Source organism: Branchiostoma floridae, chromosome 11 (genome assembly GCF_000003815.2).
Source record: "Branchiostoma floridae strain S238N-H82 chromosome 11, Bfl_VNyyK, whole genome shotgun sequence".
In the NCBI taxonomy this organism is placed as follows: domain Eukaryota; kingdom Metazoa; phylum Chordata; class Leptocardii; order Amphioxiformes; family Branchiostomatidae; genus Branchiostoma; species Branchiostoma floridae.
In genome coordinates, this window is record NC_049989.1 from 7770544 (window position 1) to 7786830 (window position 16287).

The window sequence follows — 16287 nt, forward strand, 5'->3', positions numbered from 1 at the left end:
AAGCACAGTCAGTGTAGAAAATGATGCTTTTAAATGATAAAATTATCAAACCGTAAAGTTACTTTTTCTTTATACCCTGTTCAAGTCAAGAGAATTTGCCATAATCTGACTGTACATGATAATTTTATCATGGCTGTAAACTGTTCCTACACGTAAATCTATATGTAACTTTGATTTGAACAAGTTGAAATATATGAATGGAGAAACGTTTTAAACTTTTATCAGTTTTTGTTTGCAGGTCTGTTGTTTCAGAGAAGATGAAAAATTAAAGTTACCATAGCAACACATGTTACCAACTTTTCTGATCTGGTTATAGGAAGGATACTTAGATAACACAGCTGTTTGCCTTCACTCAAATGTCTGTTTTACAGTTATTGACGTTCCTGTAGCATACACATGACTGAATTTATGATAAAACCCGGCTCGAAGGACAAAGAAACAAGAACAAAGAAGAAAGACGATCATCTGAAAACATCGACTCAAGAGTGTTTAAAGGAGAAATGTCTTACCTTAAGTGATTGATCATACAGGGAAATCCATAAGATATGTTCTACATAACACAGAAGGACGTTAATGCTGTCACACAAGAATTCTTTGCCCAAAAAGTTATCAACTTCAAGAAAAAAGTCTATTTGTTACTACTCGCAGCCATGTTGAATATAGATCTTTTCACTGTTACATAGGGGTATACCTGATGGTACAGATTTACCAAGTAAATATCACTATTAAGTATCATATAGAATTATTAAAGATATCTCATGGATATATTATCACTAAAACTGTGTATTTTAAACTATCATGAAATTTAACTTTAGATAATAGAGCCATTTTCAGTTTGATTCGTTTCACCCCCACTTAAGTAGTGGTAGCGCCCTAGTGTACATGTACTAGTCATTTTCAAGTTTCAGATTGTATTTAACTCCTTCGACAAATAAGTTTTGCAGAAAAAAATGATTTGATTCACTAAGAGATGTTCAAAATTTTTTATGCATAACGTTACCTGGGCTGGTGAAATGTAAAATCCTAAAAGACGTCACAGCTGTGCTCTGATTGGTCAGTGATGACGTAGTCCCAGCTTTGTGTCTATTTTTAGGTTCGCCGGACAGGGGTATATAAAATGGCGGCTCTCCTCTGAACGCGGAAGTAAAGTCCAGTCTGGGGAGTTCTTTCGGTTCAGTTGGGGGTTTTCTGGTTCAGACTGCCGTTAACTGTACTTAAGCTAAGACAGGAGGTCTCTGTAATGGAGGAAAAAGTGCGAGTAGCCTTCCGATTTCGCGTCTTATACTAAGAATCTCAGCTGACATTTCTGGACCTGTTTCTAGGTAGGCAAACTGTCAACTTTCAGTGTGTGTGTGTGGTGTATGGTGTGTGTGTGTCGTGAGGGAGGGGGTGGTGGTGTTACAATATGTACATTCTATCTATGTGGCATCTATGTGGAGAAATCATCTGGTCAACATGCCGTAATATATAAACCTACGCAATCTGTGAAATGGCATTTTATTCTAAGCGTCTACCTACTAAGGAGATGTCAGAAGGGACCATATGTTGCTGATAATGTATTAGAAAGTGCTGTTAAGGATATACTCGTGTGGTTTGGTAGGAGTTATTTGTGTTTCTTCATACAAAAGTTATAGAACTGCAATCTTCCTAATTGTGGTCTTCCTAATTTCCCAGGTTTAAGTTTTGTGTGGTGACCTGATCCAGAACAACCATGCAGGGGTCAGAGACAGTGGAATCTAAGAACCGTAGCTTCCTCAAGAAGCGAAGCCTGGACATCAGTTTCAATGTGGACAGCAAGTATTCCCCTGTGGAGAACATCGGAATTGGTGCGTACGGTGTCGTCTGTTCGGCAATCAACAAAAAAAATGGCAGAAAAGTCGCCATTAAGAAAATACCAAATGCTTTTGATGTGTTGATGACGGCCAAGAGAACGTACAGGGAACTCAAGATACTGCGTCACTTCAAGCACGACAATGTTATAGGGATCCATGAGGTTTTGCGCCCAGCAGACGCAAAAACAAACGATGTTAAGGATGTTTATGTTGTCTTTGACTTGATGGAAAGTGACCTGCACCATATCATTCACTCAGATCAAGACTTGACGGATGAACACATTCGGTACTTTCTGTACCAGATTCTCCGTGGCCTGAAGTACATCCATTCTGCCAATGTTCTGCACAGAGACCTAAAGCCCAGTAATCTCCTGGTTAACGAGAATTGTGAGCTCAAAATTGGTGATTTTGGCATGGCAAGGGGGGTGTCGTCAAGCCCTAATGACTATAAAGCATTTATGACAGAGTATGTTGCTACCAGGTGGTACAGAGCCCCTGAGCTAATGCTGTCCCTGAATGAGTACACCTTTGCAATAGACGTGTGGTCAGTCGGATGCATCTTTGCTGAGATGTTGGGTAGAAAGCAGCTCTTTCCGGGGAAGAATTACTTGAACCAGCTGAATCTCATCATGTCCGTCTTGGGCACACCTCCTGACAGCATCATCCAATCAGTGACTGCAGAAAGGGTCCGACACTACATGTCCAACATCCCCAAGCGACGGCCCGTCCCATGGAGCGTCCTGTATCCACAGAAGAGCAAGGAGGCACTATGTCTGCTCTCCAAGATGCTCAACTTCAATCCGAAGGAGCGAATTTCAGTCGAGGACGCTCTCTCTCATCCTTACTTGTCCAAGTACCATGATCCTGATGATGAGCCAATCTGCATCCCCGCCTTTGATTTTGACTTTGAGAGACGAACAATGACAAGAGACCAAATCAAGCAGGCCATTCTAAGCGAAATTGACGAATACGAGAAGTCACCGACGCTGAGAATTAGCAAGGTAGCCTTAAATGCTTGTCTCCGCCCTGTGCCAAAAGTACCATCCGAGTCATCAATCAGTTCTCTCTTTCAATCAAAGTCAAGTTCAGGCTCTATCTTCAAGACAGATAGTACTGACTCACAGGCACAAGGTGGCTGCATTCCTAAGAAGAAGTCAATGACAAGAAGTGTGACAGACACATGCATTGCTGACATCTTCAAGAAACCGCTTGAGGTCCTGTCCAGTAGCAAGCAGAACGTAAGTCCAAGTCGCCCCGCTCCGAACATTCCACAAGTACTCCCATCTAATTCTGCCCTCTCTACTACCAGTTCAAGCTCAACAGATGTTGTTATGCTCAGTGCAAAAAAATCAGCAGATATCAAAGACATTCCTGAAGATGTTTCTGATGCTGCCGCCGAAAAGGAAGATAAGGAGGACGTTCCTACCCCAGAGAAGATGGATCAGTCCAAAAAGAGTGTTTCCATGGATACCAAAGCTATTATCAAGGCTGCCATCTTAAACTCAGCATTCCGGGCTAGCTTGAGAAAAGGACAAGACAGTAAGTATTTGCTTGTGTGATTTTGTGTGGTAATGTGTTAGTTTGACTCTTTGAGAGGTAAATATCTAAAAAAAGCATAAAAACTTGCTGCTTTGATATCCATTTTATTGTATAAAACATTTTTAATACCAGTTGAACAAGTAATTTTGAACCTACATTGTAGTAACAAAGTGGATGGTACATTGTATAGTTTTAAGAATTGCTTTTTGCTGTGGAAAGAAGTTTACAGAGAATACATTTATTGTTTTACAGAAAACTCTGAAAATAAGGAAAAGAAGAAGGTGACAGCAATTGACAGACAAAGAGAAAGGGAAGAGAAGAGGAGACAAAGGCAGATGAAGAGTTTGGAACGCCAGAAGAAACTGAAGAATAAAGCACCACAAGAAGGGGTCAAGCTAAGTGACGAGGATAAAAAGCTACTAGACAGATGGAGCAAACTGAGACAACAGAAGCCAAAAGAACAAAACACTATTCAAGGCAACATCATAGAGCTGAATGCACTGAAAAAGGAAGTTGCCAGGACAAATACCTGTGACCAAGCAGGCAGCAATCCCAGTGGAAGAACTCCTGGCCAATCAGGGAGGTTGCTAAGCAGCAGCAGTTCTGTGGAAGCCAATCAAATTCAAGGAGCATCTACTTCAGCCAATCAGATGCAAGACAATAAATTGGCAATGAAGACGCCATTATTGCAGGGTAGCTTTATGTCTGTACAAAGTAACTCTACCACAGTGATGACCAATCAGATGCAGCTGTCTGTAGCAGGTGTAGGACAGGAGCATGTGCAGATGCAGTCATCAAGCTCCGGACAGACCATTGGCCAGCTGATTCAAAATCCCATACCAACATCTTCATCAGGTTCCAATGTGCAGATGTTTACAAGTAACACCAACATGGGGATCGTGACACTACCTGTGTCATCACAGTCTAATGTAGGGGTTCACCTGATCTCTGTCCCAGGGTCTCATGCACAGTTGATTTTGAGCCAGCCAACAACGCTTGCAACTTCTCTTGCTAACATCTCATCCACCATGGTAACGAGTGGTCAAAATGCCTCTGTAAGTACTACAAGTGGATGGCCACAGGAGCAATCTGAGCAAAGATTAAATCCCCAAGTAGGAGAGTCACAACTTGGAAGCCAAGGTGGACTGCTACCTACCTCTAAACCACAACAGTCTACCATGACAACCAATCAGCAATCTGCTGCTATGGAAACGAATGAACAGCCAATAGCAGTTGTGATAAATCAGCCAATGGCCGGTTCCCAGACATTGCAAGATGCATCAACCAAGGACTCTGACACTGTAAAGCCTGAACAGACCACACTGGAGCAAATTGTTACCTTTGACAGCATCCCATCCACAATCCACACCTCCCCAGATGCTAAGGTGTTTGGGGAGCGTCCAAGTGCACCCAAAGTCTTAACCCAGCCATCTAGACAAGTCTCAACTATATCAGGAGCTTGTCAATCAACCACAACTCTGTCAGGTTCAAATCGCCGGTCCGCTAGCATAGACAAGCCAACAGCTGCCCTCCCCACTATAGTTGAACCTGGCAAGTCTCGTTTAAGTTCCACAGCACTGCACACAAGTCCAACAAAGAAGGACATCAGGGGCCCATTCTCAAACATGGATCCATCCTTAGATATAGCATCTCTGGTCCACCAGTTGTCAAAGTCACAGGTAGAGGATGTCCTACCCCCACTGCTACCCTCCACACCGAAGGGGGGTGGCGCAGGTTACGGTCTTGGGCTGGTGAGCGACTTGGATGAACTGATCAACGAATCCTTCAATGGGCCAAAGGATAGTGGGTAATTAGTATTTTTGGCTTAAATGTTTTTTGCTTTAGATATTCTGTAAGGATCCTACTATGTATCTAGATAATGTCATTTCCTTGTCCCAACATTGATCTTTTTGTGACACTTTTGCTATGGGAGAGACTCTTTTAAAGAGTTTTGGATTGTTGCAGAATACATAAATGTATGTCTAACCATTTTACATCCATCTGCAGATTAAAAATAGATTTATTCTACCACAAACATTGCAAGTGGGAGTACTATTAATATATTGCTGCCCCATATTGCAGTTTACATAATATATATTAATTAGTAATTCTCTATATTAATGATGAAACATGCACTAGTACATATATTTCATTTTTCCTCCACATGATGTGCAGGAGTGGGAGTGGGAAGTGTGATTCTGCCCCCCTGTCAGCATCCCTGCTTGCTGATTGGCTGGAAGTTAACGACATGAAGCCAGAAGACATGGAGGCCCTTCAGAAGGAGCTAGAGCTGGGTTCACCCATGGTGCTGGGGTCGCCCCTCCCTCTCTCCAACTCTGAGAGGATGTCATGAGGTATCATCATCTCCTGTTGATCCTATTTTATCTATCCTCTCCCTTTTTCCTAACCCTGTAACCAATACAGATTTGTGAAAATGTATGTATCATGTCATTATCATTTTGACATGTTAACTTGATACAAATCAATATGTACTAGATATAAATCAATAAGTCGCGCAGTGGCAGCATTTGCGGCTTGAGACCGAGAGGTTGCGGGTTCGAATCCAGCTGCTGTGTCACCGATCTTGTGCCCTTGGGAAAGGCACTTTACACGACTTTCCTCACTTAACTCATGTGTAAATGAGTATCTAGTGGCCTTGTGTGGCTAGGTGGGGCTATGTGGCCGAGACAGGCCTTACGGGCATGTTCGGGCATGAGCGGAACCCGCCATGGCACACGAGTCGGGGGTAGGAGGAACCCCCTACATCCTTGGTTGGAAGTCCTCCTAGGAGACGGATACTCTGTACAAACAAAGCTGCATCTGCTGGAGCCGCCTCACACGTTGCATACAGTTGCCCCTGTGAGACTTAATGCTCCAGTAGACGAGAGGGTAGAGAAGGAATTGCACACCCCTCCTTCACCATAAAAAGTCATGTGCAGGTCAGGCAAACAGGCAAAATAGCCTGTCTGCCTCCTTATCTGTCCAATCGACAGGAGAAACCAAACAAGAGCTTTTAAAAAAAGCTGGTCTTTCGCTTACTTATATTGTGTAGGTAAAACTTTTACCAGATGAGTTTCAGAACAGTTTCAATGGTATGAACTAGGGGTGGGTACTGGAACAGAAAATTCAGGTACAGGTACAAAGGATCAGGTGCAGGTCCGGACTTGATGGTCTGTGAAAACTTTTGAAGGGGCGATACTCAAAACAATTGTCCATTTCGCTACTAAGGAATTAGTGGAGTATCTGATTACCACTGGTGTTATAAAGTCCTATGTTCATGTGAACAACACTTGTTCTGTACGTTGACGTACAAAGTTTATTCAATTTGTTCTCGTAATTTATTGCACCAGTAAGCCCTTAAACGTATAGATGCCTGCTGATATAATGTGTTCATTTTCTAATTGGTGCAGCATCCAGTTTACTGATTTTTGTCAGGTCTGTGTCTGTTAATAAAATTGTACTTAATGAGTTTCAAAATGCAAATGCAGTTTCATTGTGGTATGTTGAAAGGAACGTTTCATTTCTTTTCGGAATGCAAAATTATTGAGATTTTGATTCATTACGTCAGTGGTTATGGGCCACAAACTCACTCCATCGGGGTAGCTTGGAATCTTCTCATTTGAAATCAATTAGATAAAATATTAGTCAGTGTATTTTACATATATCAAAGAGGGATACACTTTTGTTGAAGTTTCTTCCACGAAGATCCCTTGAAATTTCGAGTAGTAAGCAATTTTCCACATGCAACCGCCTCCCACCCCACGTCAGATCTCTGCACAATTCTGGATTTCATAGAGGTAATTCTCCACATCGTGACTTAGGCTCTGGGTCATTTCAACTTGAGAAGGATCAGAGGACTGATCGAAAGCGTCGGTATATAAGCGCTTTATTTTGTGCACGGATATATGGTCCTAAAATTGTAACATCGTAATAACACATCAAAATCGCGACACCCCTTCCCAACATGCGACACTCCCTTGGGACAAAATGGTGGCGCCCATGGACGCCAACGAAAACAATATACTAGTAGGTTTTGTTATCGCAGGCCTGTAATGAATTGCTATTTGTTCCAACATATGCAACTATACAAAAGTAGTTGTCTATACATGCGACGTTCCGGGCGAGCTCTCTCCGGTCACCGACCTTCCAAAATTTCCACATGGCTGGGGAGGACGCGAGACGCCGCCAGCGAGACCCCGACGGCTGTTTAATAACACCAAGGAGGTTAAAAAAGACCTCGTCAGAGAACTTGATGCTGTGCCTTTAGGAGATTCATAAATAGAATAACTGTGACAAATTCAGTCGGTAACGATTTTTGTATGCAAAAAAAAAATCAAGTTTTATTTGACTCTTTTGACAGTAGACCTCCACAAAACTCAGTAGATACATTGTATATAGCTTTCACATCTTTCCTGTATGTACAATGCTCACAGTTCCCTACTCAAGTCAATCTATACACTGTCACCAGTCTTCACCAAACACGATTAGAATGTGCTAAGATTCAGGATGGATGCTTTTTTTCCGTTCAATGAATGTTGATCAAAGGCAGATATTTCCTCATGATAGCCATCACTTGAGTTGTACAATGTAAAAGTGGAAAGGACATCATATTCTGACTGTATTTCTTCACTACCTGCTAGCAGAGAGACTGCACCAGTACACACTATGAACATGTACAGACTCCAGATGTTACAGAAGGTATGAATCCTTTATAAGAATAAGGCGTACTAAAATTACATACCGGTAATTATAGGTTTGTTACAATGGCCATTTCTACACCAAAATCTTACATCATGTCTGTCAACCCAGTTCACATGAGATGGAAACAATTGGAGATTTCTTTGATCCGACCTGGTCCTCCCCTCCCCCATCTAAGTTTGTGCTACTCAATATCACTAGTTCATGAAAGGACTTACTATACAATGGACTAGATATCCTTTACCATATGAGATGACCACAAGCTGACCAGTGTAAAAGCTACAGGTGGTAAGTTTTTTGAAAGCCCATGTTCCCAAGTTTCTGAAGGATGTATAGTATCCTGTGTGGTAACCATGTGCTACCGCCCGACAACCATCTGTTTGAGATCCTTGAGGCTGTGTTCTCTGGCGACCTGCAGGGCGTGGTCCAAGGCATGGATCTGCACCAACAGCTTAGCTACCTGCTTAATGCTCTCTCTGTAAGGAAAGGGGATGCAAAAATGAGCGAGTTGTGGGGTAATCAAAATATGTTACAACTAGACACATGTTTGATGTAGACACAGGCTTTGTGGCACTGGAACTAACCTATACACTGTAAAAACCGAAAACTCTCCTTGTTTTAAATATGAGGTTCAACAACCAAACCTCCAAACAACCAAACAATCAAACAAATAATGATTCTCCAGAAATTTGGACTTCAGGTCAAATAGCAAATGTAACATAGCCAGACAATATAATTACTGTTGGTCACTTCTTTTGTGGCCAAGAGCATGTTATCATTTTATTTAGTTATGAAGTTTTCATAGCTTTAGAATGCTACAACAAGTACTGTGGATATTTGCCAAATAATGTTAAATTTTGGACAATACTTACGACATTTGTCAGTTTCTTAAAAACATGAAATCTGTAAAAACAGGTACAAATCAACATTTTACCCGTCATGCATATGGCGCATCTGAAGACTAAAAGCAAGGAGGTTAAAGAAGGACTAAAAGCAAGGAGGTTAACCTCCTTGCTAAAAGTCATATTTTGCTGTATAGTTTATTGTGTCCACCCCTTACCTTGCTTTTCTCCTGTCTATGTCGGGACAGCCGATGCTGTTCTTGTGTAGGTTGAAGTTTAGGAAGATTTTAGGATCTCTTTCCATTGCAACTACCATCTCTTTTTAACCTCCTTGATCATTACCACACGGCGTACGGTGAAAATGGCACATAATGGGTGAATGTTGGTGAAACACGGTGAAAATGTGTCACCCGGATTCGCATTGTTCCCATGTAAATATGGAAGGGTGAAAGCAAATATTGCACCTACGTGACAAAAGAGTGAAACATGGTGAAACAAACAGCAATTACGTCATTGTGTGTTTCACGAGCTAGCGACGTGCTCGCCGCTGTCCAGTCGACGGCATTGGGACTGAAGACTGCCCGCCCAGTTCCTCAGCGCAAGCCGAGGATTTTTTTCGCATTGCCGCTAGCTCCGCAAGCCGTGGAAATATCTTTGACACTGGGATTGAAGACTGCCCGCCCAGGATTTTTTACGCTTGCAGCTAGCTAAGACGTGCACGTGATCGCAATACGCACCTCTGATTGGTTGATCCTACAGCTGTAGGGGGTTCCCCGCTATCTACTTTCTTTGCTGCCCCATGATGCTTTGCGCCCACCCGTGTCAAAGAAAATTTCTTTTACATTTCTACGCACACAAAAAACGCTATATTCCACAATTACTTTGCAATATTGCCGTGTGGTAGTGACAGATTGTGAGATGAAGATTTCCTTCAACTGCTGGCATTGTAACGTTGTTATGCTCTGAACTTGCCAAGGACGATAACGTCCTTGGAACTTGCCCAGTGTTTCTCGACCGCCTATTATAAATCATAAGGTCCAACCTACCCCTACCTACTGGGAGGAAAGACACCACAACGTTTGGACCCTTTCGTACGCGCCGCGTTCACTAAGAGAAACGAAGTGTGACTGATATCCATCGAATACACGTACGCAAAGATACCTTAAATGTTTTCTCTTTACCTTGCAGATATAGTACAAGTTGAATCGCGGAGGTCTTTGGTTGAATAGACGTCTACAAATACGTTGTGCAGGGCACATTACAGGTCCTTTATTCCTGCTAATAAGCCATGCATAAACCAAGCAGCACATTCATGGCAGGCCGATACGTATGTCATACATACTAGTACTTGCATGGCCTTTGGCAATACCATCGAATCTGCAGGGTAGAATATCTCGCTAGCACGGTATGGCATGGTCGACCCGGACGGACGGACGGACGGACGGACAGCAATCTAATATCAGTCTGATTGCCTTTCGCCGCCGAAGGGCGGCGAAAGACAAAAAAAAATGTCATTATCTTAGTACACCATTATGTATCGTATGTATATTCATCCACTTAATATGTGTATGTTAGAATTTAGTTTATCTACATGTATTCAGACCACATTTATTCATCTCATGTAATTAGTCATTCTTTTCTTGCAATTAGCCCAATGGGCATGAATTTGCAATAAACTTTATTATTATTATCATTTTGACTTGTTAACTTGATATAAATCAATATGTACATCAAGCTTTTACCTAGGATTTTATTATAGGGAGTCCAAATCTCTTGGTGAGCTACGCCAAGAGATAGGCGCAAGTATTCTAGGGGGTCGAATCACTGTTCATGGTGTAGAGTTTTAGTGAACTTTAAGATAAAATGGTGCATTCTTGAGGGGCATAATTACTGACAGAGAGGTCTACTCTAAAGTTGAATACTGTGACCATAGTGGCATCCCTGGTCAATCAGAATTTCATGCTTGTCAGAGGATCTGTTCCCAAGTGTAAGGGCGTCTAGTGCATGCAATTTCTTATTATTTTTAGGAAAGCATGTCCAAATGACGCCTGGACGCATGCCTGGCTAAAAGCCTGATGTACATGAATACTAGTCTTGTAACTGAGTCATACTCTTAGTCTGTCTGACAGTATTTATAGTCCAGGAATGGAGCACCGAAAGTAGGTTGGAGATTAAACTTAGTCAATCAATTTAAGTTTTCTTTGAATATAGATATTTTGGTAGAATAAAGTCTCATCCTTGCAAACTTTGTATAAGTGGTTGTACTTTTCTTTCAGAATACTGCTTGAAAGTGGTGGCAACTTGCACAGTGATGCAGAGAGCTTCAACAGACGTCTGTTATACTGCACACAGATATGTAGAACTGGAAATATAAGAAACTTATGGATTATGAATCTAGGTGTTTATAACATGTACATTGAAGAAAGTTGTTTTGTTTTGTCAATTTTTGAATTGTTAAATGGTGGAAAGATTTTAAGAATGGTTCTTTAGATGGTCATAACATATGCCAAACAGCAGTTACTGAAGCAACTGGATAAGATTTTGGAAATGGTCAGATGTGATACTGCAGAGATCTTGTTGGAGAGCAGTTTTTATATCCTAGCTATGAATTGATATGCAAAAGAGATCTAGTTGGAGAGCAGGTTTATCCTTTGTACTAATATGCAAAAAGTTGGAAGTCTTAGACAATTTTTTCAGTTTTCTGAAACCTATAGCCATACACTATCAAACATAAAAAACATGACTCGTCACAAAATGCTGCTTGAAATTTGATACTGTTTAATTCCACTTTTTCATTTCATCATGTATATGTAAATACCGGTAAGGCATATTTTTAACATTTTACTTTTACATTTCTTAGGGTTTTGCAGCCTATTACATACTGTATCAACATCATTATAAACACATTAGAAATTTATTGATTGCACCATGCATACTTAGTACTGTCACCTTAAAAATCATATTTTATATATATTGAAATCAGATATTAAGCATAATGTTTCAAATGTGGTGCTTTGTGTCATACATATCAGGTGAATACTGTGGAACTGTCAGTCAGACATTGATAATGTAACATGTTAGTTATGAAGATATTGTAGGAGATCAATGCTTTACACAATGAACAGAGAAGATATCTCTACACTTATTACTAGTGCTTTGTTTAGGTCAGCTCCAATAACTCTTGGTGTGCTGTTAATTATCATAATGATTGTATTATAACTAGAATGTAATGTTTGTTTAAACGTTTTGTAGTAGAAAAATGTGCATATACGTAGCTGCCAGTGAATTACAACATTGTTCAGAAGAAAAAGTACAATCCAATGAATCTTAGGTCTCAGTACTGTACTTGTTTGGGTCCTTCAATGGCACAAACAGAAATTATTGAAAGTTTGCAAAATTGAGTGCAACAAGAACTGAAATATCAAGTTGTGCTAAGGCACGAATTGTGAAGTGTGAAGAGTATCAATAAATATTTTATTCAATCAAATGACATGTAGATACAAACAGCTCCTTTTTTCAAAGACGTCCCTTATTTAAAGCTCCCATGGGGTCCTGCTTATTGCTATATAAAAGACAAAAAAATTGTTCATCCTCCAATATCTTACATGCCTTGTTACAAAGTGTTGTGGGTGTCTGCCCTTGCAGCATATTCTATGACAGAAACATTATGAAATGCTGACAAGGTTCAGTGTTGCCCTTGTCCAGACTAATTGGCCAACTTCCAGTAGCGATCTTTGAGCAGGAAGGCTGCTGTCTTGGGTTGTCTCTGGCGGGTAAATATGCCTTTCTTGTTCCCAGCTACTCTGGTTGTGCCTGCAAAATGATAAAGATATCAGTGGATACCATAGCAAAGTTTACTGTATATTGTACCATAGGCTTTCATACATGCTTGTATGCCTGCCTGAACATTATAGATGTCACTAAGATAAGTAAATAAAACTAAAATAGTACCATTTTCGTAGCCAGCATTGGTCACACAAGTTCAACCATGTTGGTTATCAGATGTAAACAAAGTATGCCATACTAGATAAATATGAAAATAGAGCCTGAGGGCCAAATCAAAGTCAAGTTTCCTCTAGTCTCTGCCCTCTGCTTTGTCCTGTTGCTATATTTTAAGCTTGAAATGTCCAACACTGAAGTGGAGGGGTATATGTACATTGCATTGACTGAGCAATAATATCTATGCCACTTACTCTGAGCAGTCATGAAGTCAGCAAAGTTCCAGATCATCTCCCCCACCAGGTACTGCTGTCTGAACTGGTCAAACACACTGAAGTAGTTGGACATGACTTCCTGTTGGTACTCCTCACTGAACATCAGGGGTGGGTCCTGCAGGGGAGCCATCGTACAAGTCACTTGGGAGAAACTAAACACAGAAATCTGTTTTAACTTCATGGGGCCTTGATTTTGCAGTAGAAAGGGAAACTTGCCCATGGCATGTTAACTTTGAGGTTGAAACAAGCATAGTAATTCCTTGCATAAAAACACATGTTAGCGGCGTATGATGAAATCTACTAGTGATATGTTGAAATTGTGACATATTTCCAATGGTAACATATCTTGATAACTTGCTGACAGAATAGGTATTATATCAGATCAGTTGAAACACAGGGCTATCAGAATAACATGCTGATTGAATTTTTTTTATAATGTATTACTGGTATGCATGCATCTGATTCAAATCAATCTTTTGTGTCAAACTTGGAAGTTGTTGAACTCTCTTATGGAAAAAAAAATTCACTCATGGAGGCTCTCACAGTAGCTCTATGCATGATTCATAATCATCTTGTATTTTTAATTTGGTCCATGAACCAAATTAAATCATTGGAGTTTATTGATGTATGTTCATACCATGTGTAGTCCAGCTACAGCATCAGCCCCATACTCTGTCTGTATGATGGGCTTGTGGTGCGTCTGGTACCACTGTTCCAGGTTGTACTTAGCCTGGTACTGGATAACCTCCAGGTGACCCATGTCATGGTACCAGGAATAGTAGTTGTTCAGGCATATAACATCAGCAAACTGGCCCTGGAGATGAGTGCAGACATGGTGTTAACCTCTGGCTGGGTGCTTCAGAGTATTTTCCTGTGAAGTCATTGTTGTGCCCCTCCCCCATGTTGGTGTCTCCATTTGCATGTCAGTGAATCATAGCTGAAACATTTTTGGACCTTCAAATATCTTCTTCACCTTTAAGGTAATTACAATCATATGATTATGTATATGGATTTTTTATACATATATGAGCTTAAAGAAAAGAAAACCAGAAGAAAAATTGAAAATTTGAGCTGATAAAACAAAATTTTGTTTCTTGAAATGCAGAATAATTCAATAGGGACACCAAGATGGCAGTCTGAACCCGCCGGCATCGTTGATATCATATAAAAATGTATAAAGTCTGGAGGTACTTATACGAGAATTTGTGTATAATCATTAAATATGATTGGACAAACTTAAATGGCTTCACATCAAAAATCAATCTTTCATTTTTTATGAGACCAGAATTGTGATGACATGTAGCGATGAACATGCATGGTAAGGTTAAAAGAATTAATATTTGTTATAAAGCTAAATGCACCAATGAGCAGCAGTAAATTGAAAGCATCAGAAAGCAAAATCAGAGAAGACGATGATGTGTAGATGATTATAGCAAGATAAAGGTGGTTTCCATGTATTTTTGGACAGTTTTCTATTGGCTTTTGACTCTGTAGCTACAAGAGGTATTTTCAACCATTATAGAGTTGCAAGAATATAATCAAGAAATATCTTGAGAAAGTATGAAAGTATTTTGGTGCCTAAACAACACTACTGAGTATCCATCGTTTTAGGAATTAGGTACCACTAGCCATTACATTTACAAATAAGGATGAAGAGAACATTGGCACCAATCATGGAACTTATTACAGTAGCTTCTTTTTTGATCATATGCAACTGATAGACATTACTTTCATGCATGAGAGGTATAATGATTATAGCAACAGAATCATATTATTGGGGAAATTTTGCTTTTCAAACTTGTTCATCATTTATAATCATGAGGTAGCAATATCACATTTTAGTTCAATTTCTTTACAACTTAAGAAACATTAATAATGATTAATGATTACATGTAGTTTGATACAAGTGGTTTGAGTGATATCTAATTTCCACATCTTACCCCTCTATCTGTGTCAAAGGACTGATTGATTACAAAAGTGACAGGTCTGCCTGACGAATCTACATCTTTAGTGTGCCCTATCACTGTTCTGAAAATAAACAGAAATTCTGACTGACAGTCACAACAAAAAGTGGCAGCAGCATGTTAGTTTGTAACAGTGCATTTCTTTAGGGCTGGTCCATTTCAAATTCTCAGGAGGCAAATATAAAAACTTAAGGAAGTTTTATTTTATCGGCTAGACATTAAGATTTGGGTAAAATACAGCATGAACAAACATCCTGCATTGCATTTGAATCAAAATAGAATAAAAAAGGGTACAGGTTGTTCATCCCTCCTGAGATTTCTAAATGGAACAGTCCCTCCCATGGGTAGCAATTCATTACATGTAATCATGATAGTTTCTTGCCTGAATGTTAGAAATTAAATAGTTGGTAACAGAACATTTGTCAATAAGTGTTAGCTGCGATAGAGTAGTTGAAAGCAGCGGCAGCATTGGCATTGCTGATTGAGAAAGAGGCTGTTTGCAGTTCACTTTTACAATCTTACCCCTTTGTCTCTATTAAAAGCCTTGTTTATAACAAAGGTGACTGGTCTGGTAGAGTCTGCCTGTTTGGTGTGTTGAATCACAGTCCTAAGACATGGGGAAATTAGTGGGATGAATTCTAAGTACTACTGGCCACACCAATATTCAATCATCATCTATTTCTGTGAACAATGTTTTTTAGATTTTGCATGGTGAAATATCATAAAATGCAGATTTTGTAGCAGTTCCTTAAGTGACATTTTGTGACTGTTCTGCAATTTCTACAAAACCCACCAGGCTCTCAAAGAGTTCTACAGTTACCAATTGAAATAGAAGCATGTTACATTGTAATTTCAGTGAGAAGCCAATGCTTTCCCTTTACACCACTAGTACAGTATCAATATTGGCCACTTATCCTTAAACTATTTGTGCTGTATGAATATTACTTCAGTTCCTCCTGTCACATGCCTCGGAGTCCACAATCTTTTCTTCCACATTTTACATCATCACTGATTGACATCACTTACTTGAAGTAATATTCAGCCTCTGGAAGCTGGGAAGCCGGCTCATTGGCTACCGACCACATGACCACAGATGGGCGGTTCTTGTCCCTTCTGACCAGCTCCGTCATGACGTCCTTGTGGTGTGACCATGTCTTATTGCTAAAGTTCTCCCTAGAAAAACATCACATTCATTAAT

The 16287-nt window shown here is 40.2% G+C and overlaps 3 protein-coding genes across 4 annotated transcripts in view; 1 reads left to right on the forward strand and 2 right to left on the reverse strand.

Annotated features, from left to right (window-relative positions):
• The window catches only part of LOC118425927 (transcription factor NAI1-like), an 8142-nt gene extending 7447 nt beyond the window's left edge, over nucleotides 1-695 (reverse strand). Inside the window, exon 1 of the mRNA XM_035835092.1 lies at nucleotides 510-695. The gene's annotated coding sequence lies outside the window, so the exon portion shown is untranslated. The remainder of the gene's footprint in view (nucleotides 1-509) is intronic.
• A 379-nt stretch (nucleotides 696-1074) lies between these two features.
• Nucleotides 1075-12393, forward strand: LOC118426721 (mitogen-activated protein kinase 7-like). The gene is made up of 5 exons (XM_035836262.1): nucleotides 1075-1322; nucleotides 1675-3371; nucleotides 3624-5178; nucleotides 5547-5725; nucleotides 11188-12393. Exons 2-4 carry the CDS (start codon nucleotides 1712-1714, stop codon nucleotides 5722-5724), a joined length of 3393 nt encoding a protein of 1130 aa, XP_035692155.1. The 5' UTR covers nucleotides 1075-1322; nucleotides 1675-1711; the 3' UTR covers nucleotide 5725; nucleotides 11188-12393.
• LOC118426722 (beta-glucuronidase-like) overlaps nucleotides 12367-16287 on the reverse strand; it is a 14293-nt gene continuing 10372 nt past the window's right edge. The window contains exons 9-13 of one of the 2 annotated variants that reach the window (XM_035836264.1): nucleotides 16116-16262; nucleotides 15066-15153; nucleotides 13763-13939; nucleotides 13105-13240; nucleotides 12367-12724 (exon numbers count right to left, since the gene is read on the reverse strand). In XM_035836264.1, coding sequence (XP_035692157.1) covers nucleotides 12618-12724; nucleotides 13105-13240; nucleotides 13763-13939; nucleotides 15066-15153; nucleotides 16116-16262 — 655 coding nt within the window. In that variant the 3' untranslated portion in view covers nucleotides 12367-12617. Of the gene's footprint in view, nucleotides 12725-13104; nucleotides 13241-13762; nucleotides 13940-15065; nucleotides 15154-15611; nucleotides 15697-16115; nucleotides 16263-16287 lie in introns of both variants that reach the window. The other variant, XM_035836265.1, reaches the window with a different exon arrangement.

Bases quoted from the DNA above. Each gene is read 5' to 3' on its own strand.
- LOC118426721 (XM_035836262.1), top strand. From the start codon at position 1,712: ATGCAGGGGTCAGAGACAGTGGAATCTAAGAACCGTAGCTTCCTCAAG. The intron at 3,372-3,623 runs GTAAGTATTTGC...ATTGTTTTACAG, and splicing joins CTTGAGAAAAGGACAAGACA to AAAACTCTGAAAATAAGGAA. The intron at 5,179-5,546 runs GTAATTAGTATT...CATGATGTGCAG, and splicing joins AATGGGCCAAAGGATAGTGG to GAGTGGGAGTGGGAAGTGTG.